The sequence below is a fragment of the Erinaceus europaeus genome, chromosome 17 (assembly GCF_950295315.1).
Source record: "Erinaceus europaeus chromosome 17, mEriEur2.1, whole genome shotgun sequence".
NCBI classification, from domain to species: Eukaryota; Metazoa; Chordata; class Mammalia; order Eulipotyphla; family Erinaceidae; genus Erinaceus; species Erinaceus europaeus.
Genome location: NC_080178.1, coordinates 64369781 through 64375052, shown reverse-complemented (window position 1 = coordinate 64375052; position 5272 = coordinate 64369781). Strand labels below are relative to the sequence as shown.

At 48.3% G+C, this 5272-nt stretch overlaps 1 protein-coding gene across 1 annotated transcript; it reads left to right on the top strand.

Moving 5' to 3' along the window:
• Nucleotides 1-2585: 2585 nt before the first annotated feature.
• Nucleotides 2586-4944, top strand: LOC103117472 (T-cell ecto-ADP-ribosyltransferase 1-like). The gene is given in 3 exon segments (XM_007527531.1): nucleotides 2586-2690; nucleotides 2693-3233; nucleotides 4703-4944. Coding segments are annotated over 3 exon segments (888 nt in total).
• The last annotated feature ends 328 nt before the right edge of the window (nucleotides 4945-5272 follow it).

Sequence of the window (5272 nt, the reverse complement as noted above, 5' to 3'; positions counted from 1 at the left end):
GTTACTGGGGGGAAAGTAAAACACACATTAAGTAGTTCATAAGCTATCCTCCCTTTTCAAAACTAATGTGAAACGGAAAGAATATCTTTCCCCAGAATAAAAGAGGCCAAGCACCACCTTCTCAAGCCCCACAGTCAGAGGAGGACCGGGACCCACTCTGCAGGTCTACAGGAACTCAGGGACCCACACTCAGAGCTCTGTCCTTAGAGGTGGCGGGGTGGGAGAGTCCCTTGATGAGGTGACCAAGAAGCACTTATTATTATCATTATTGTTGTTGATGTTAATTTTCCCAATCCCTCGTGTATGCCGCCATCCTGTCCAAGGGTTCCAGGAAGCAGTGGGGGTCCTTCAGCACCCTTGATGTGGAGATTGCTATCTGAGTTTGTCCCCACAGACTCAGTGGCTCTTCAGCCTCCCTGGAATCTGCCCCAAATGGAGAGCTAATATAAATAAAGCTTTTGTATATGGTTTTGAAAAAAAAAGAAATTTTCCCTTTTGCCCTGAGCAGTGTTCTGGTGTCTTTCTCTCTCTCAGTATCTGTCCCTCTGTATCTACTCTTTCTCATTAAAATAAACTAAATCATATATATATATATATATTGCCTCTATGGTTATTGCTGGGGTTCTGTGTCTGTGCTATGAATTCACTGCTCCTGGAGCCTATTTTTTCCCTTTTGTGCCGTTGTTGTAGTTATTATTATTGTTACTGCCTATCATTGTTGTTGGATAGGACAGACATAAATGGAGAAGACGGGAAGACAGAGAGGGGGAGAGAAAGATAGACACCTGCAGACTTGCTTCACCTGCAGGTGGGGGGCCTGGGGCTCAAACCGGGATCCTTATGCCAGTTCCTGAGCTTTGCGCCATATGCGCTTAACCTGCTATGCTACCGCCCGACTCCCCGTAATAAATACTTTTTTAAAATCATTTGTGAAAAGACGCTGTTTCTCTAAGGGGGAGCACAATGCTAGGGACTCTGGAGGGTCTGTGAAGATGTGGCCGTTTCTCTCGCTGGCGGTCCTGACACGCAGTTCTGCCTGCTACCAGGTCAGCTGCTTCCCACAGCAGCTCCTTACAGGCCCCAGTGGTCAGATTTACCTCAAATCTGCCTGGGGAACCCAAACAGAATCAGTAACAAGAAAGCCTGGCTAGCTGCTCAGAAGTATGCAGACAGGAGCCTGCCTTCTGCACAGAGCTATGCTTCACCAGACTCACAACGCTGCCCATGCCACAGCTCTTTTTTATTATTTTATGTTTCCTTGCAGCTACTTTCAAACTTGGAGATGGCATCTCTCCCAGCCATAGGTGTTCACCTTTTGATCCTAACTCAGTGGCTAACACAGCAGGTAATATACACCCCCCACCCCCCAACCCCATACACTGCTAGTCTTGTTTTCCCCTCCCATCTTTGAAAAAGTCAGGTGTCCACAGCTAAGTTGGTCACTAAAGTCAGTTAGAGAAGGTGAATCTGAAATGATATATATATATTTCTTGCCTCCAGGGTTATTGCTAGGGCTTGGTGCCTGTACCACTGCGCCAGGCGGCCGTTTTTCCCATTTTATTGGATAGGACAGAGAGAAATTGAAAGAGGAGAGGGAGATAGAGAGGGAGAGAGAAAGATAGACACCTGCAAACCTGCTTCACCGCTTATGAAGTATCCCCCCTGCAGGTGGGGAGCTGGGGGCTCGAACCCAGATCCTTTCATGGGTCCTTGCACTTAGTACTGTGTGTGGATGCACCACCATCTGGCACCCTGAGAAGATATTTTAATCCCTTTTTCTTCTTCTTCTTCTTCTTCTTCTTCTTCTTCTTCTTCTTCTTCTTCTTCTTCTTCTTCTTCTTCTTCTTCTTCTTCTTCTTCTTCTTCTCCTCCTTCTCCTTCTCCTCCTCCTCCTCCTCCTCCTCCTCCACCTCCTCCTCCTCCTCCTTCTCCTCCTGCTCCTCCTCCTCCTCCTCCTTCTTCTTCTTCCTCTTCTTCTTCCCCTTCCCTTCCCCCTTCTCCTCTCTCTCCCCCCCTCTCTTTCTCTCTCTCTCTCTCTCTCTCTCTTTTGCCAGAGCACTGCTCAGTTCTGGCTTCTGGTGGTATTGGGGATTGAACCTGAGAGCTCAGAGCCCCAAGCATGAAAGCTATTTGCAGAGTCACTATGCTATCGTCTTAGCCCTGAAAAACATTTTTAAATACTGTGAATGGACTAGGATGTGGTGCAGTACAAGAGCCTCTGACCTATGAGCATGAGTTTCAGAGTTCAATTCCTGGCATTGTATATACCTGGAGTGATGCTCTGGTTCTCTCTCTCTCTCTCTCTCCCATTAGTAAATAAATAATTAAAAAATAATATCATGAAGACAGAGTCATGGAATCTAATTTTCTTTATACACTACTCATAGTGTAAGAAGACCAGAATGTACCATTAGTGAGTCCTCTAACTGGGACATGTCAGATACCATGCTGAGCCAGAAGGCCAGGCTGTGGGCTCTGGGCATCATCTAGTGCATTCTGGTCCCTCAGCAAATGGGTCAGGAGACACCACTCCTTCTTTACAGGTGACTGGCCTGGACTGGACAACCAACTCATGTCAGTTGGGGATGGCTGAAGACGCATTTGATGATCAGTATGAGGGTTGTGCTGAAGACATAGAGAAAATGGCACCCCAGCTGTTAAAAGAAGAATTAGAAAATAGCCCAGAGATGTTAAAACGGAATGGGAAGCTGCCAAGAAAGAACGGGAGGGAAAAAAGAACAAAATCAAATATTCAGAACAATTTAATGATTTCCATGGAACAGCTCTCGTGGCCTATACAGGGTCTATTGCAGTTGAATTTAACAAAGCTGTAAGAAACTTCCATCAAAATACACACGGCTTTCAGTTTAAAGCTTTCCATTACTATCTGATGAGAGCTCTTCAGCTTCTTGGCACAGGGCAGTGTTACACAGTTTACAGAGGTTGTAAAACCAAGTTTCATGACACTGGGAGTAGACCTGTACGGTTTGGGCAATTTACGTCATCATCTTTCTCTAAAGATGTAGCTCTTGGTTTTTCTGGTGGATATGGGACAGTGTTTACCATCCAGACCTGCTTGGGTGTTGCCATTGAAAAATTCTCTTTCTTTCCACATGAAAAGGAAGTGTTAATTCCAGGTTATGAGGTGTATCAGAAAGTCACAAAACAAAGCAACAATAACATTTTACTTCAAAGCCCCCAAAAATCTCAGAGTAACGTCAACTGCTTCTATATCAAGTCAAGCACACCAGAGAATTCCAATACGGCAGGTGAGTCTGGGTCTGAGCTCCAGGATGGTGTGTGTGGGGGGGCAGGTAGGACCAACACAAAATACTGGGTTATCAGAAAAATCACAAAATGTGTTATGACTTTTCCAACTACCCAATAGAAAAGGGGGTGCTGTACCCCCAGAAGCCATTCAGGCAGGGAACAGCATGACCTTCAACAATCTGCTGCTAAGTATTAACTCCCTAGAAAGACAGGACTGAGACCCTGGAAGAGAGGACAGCTTGAGCAGTGGTCCAGCCACTCTCCCATGGTGCCTGCTGTGAGAAAGGTCTGGAAGCCCCACTGGGCACCAAGAAACATGCATCAGGGAAGCTACCTCGGTGTCGGGGGAGACAGGATCAGTCAGGGGAGCTGGGAGACCTGGTTCCAGGTCGAATAGTGTGGCTACTGCAGCGTCTGCCAGGACGTGAGGGTCTGAAGGAGGGAGGTTGTGGGAGTGGTATTCTCTTCCAGGTGTGCTGAGAGAGCACAGTGACAGCTGGATGGGCTGAGGTCCCAGAAATACAAAGAACAGAAGACGCTTGTGAGTGAACTCTAGGGAGGCCAGAAAGCTTTTCCACAGGAGCGGCTGGCTACGCTGCAAAGTGGGTAATAGTGTTGGTGTTAAGAGGAAAGGTTTACCTGAAGGCTTTGTGTCAGTGGCCACATGGTAGATGTCTCCTGGGGCTGCTGCCTGGCCTGATGCGGGACTGAAGTGGTGAAACCAGAGGACAAAGGCAGCTGAGAGAGGGTTGGAAATGGTCGGTCCATCGTGGAGGAGAAGCCCTACCTTTTTTTTTTTTTCCGGGGGGGGGGTGCTGACCCTAGAGTGACCTTCAAAAGGTTTGCTGGTGCTCAGTGCCTGCACCATGAATCCACTGCTTCCGGAGGCCATTTCCCCCTTATTGTTGCCCTTGTTGTTTATCATTGTTGTTGCTACTATTATTGTTGCTATTGCTGTCATTGTTAGATAGGACAGAACGAAATGGAGAGAAGAGGGGAAGACAGAGAGGACAAGAGAAAGATAGACACCTGCTGACCTGCTTCACCGCCTGTGAAGTGACCCCCCTGCAGGTGGGGAGCTGGGGACAGGAACCGGGATCCTTACACGGACACTGGTCCTTGCGCTTTGTGCCACGTGCGCTTAACCTGCTGCACTGCCGCCTGTCCCCCCTTTTTTCTTTCTTTCTTTTGGATGGAGACAGAGATCTTGAGAGGGGAGGGGAGGTAGAGAAGGAGAGAGATAAGAGACACCTGCAACCCTGTTTCACTGACTGTGAAGCTCCCCTGCCCCCCTCAGGTGGGGAGCAGGGACTGAACCTGTATCCTTATCCATGGTAATGTGGGCACTTTACTGAACGCACCACCACCTGGTTCCCCAGAGACCCCCATTTTGAGAAACCCCAAAGAGAAACCTCTCCCATCTCTCTCCTCCCCTCTGCAGGAATGAAGGAAAGCTCCCTCCTCCTGCTGCTGCTGCCTGGCCTCCTGGTCCTGCTGCTCCTCCCTGCTGAGCTGGAGCCCCACTGCAGGGGCCTGTCTGCACCTCCAGGGCTGACTCGGGATGCAAAGGGCAGGATCTGGTGGCTCACCCATATCCGTTGTACTGAGATGATTGGGACACAGGCACCTATGTGTGACTTGTCTTTACAACCTTCAAGCCTTTTCGGGGATTGATTGTGCCTGACTAGGAAAGCGTGTACTCTGCAGCTGGCTCCTCACAAGCCCTCTCTTCTCCATGCTCTGCCTTGACTAGGAAATGGAGTTTTCTTTGTCACTAGACTTTTCTATGGGGCTTGGTGCCTGCACAGTGATGCCAACACCCTTTTTCAAATGCCACCCATTTCATTTTATTTTTTCTTGTTTTCTAATGATAGACACAGAGATAAAGATGGGCAAGAGAGGGAAGTAATGCTCATGAAACTTCTCCAGGGACCAGCGCCTTGATCCCAGGTCCTTGTGCTTGGCACTGTGTCCAATCTACAGGGTATGCCACTGTCAGCCA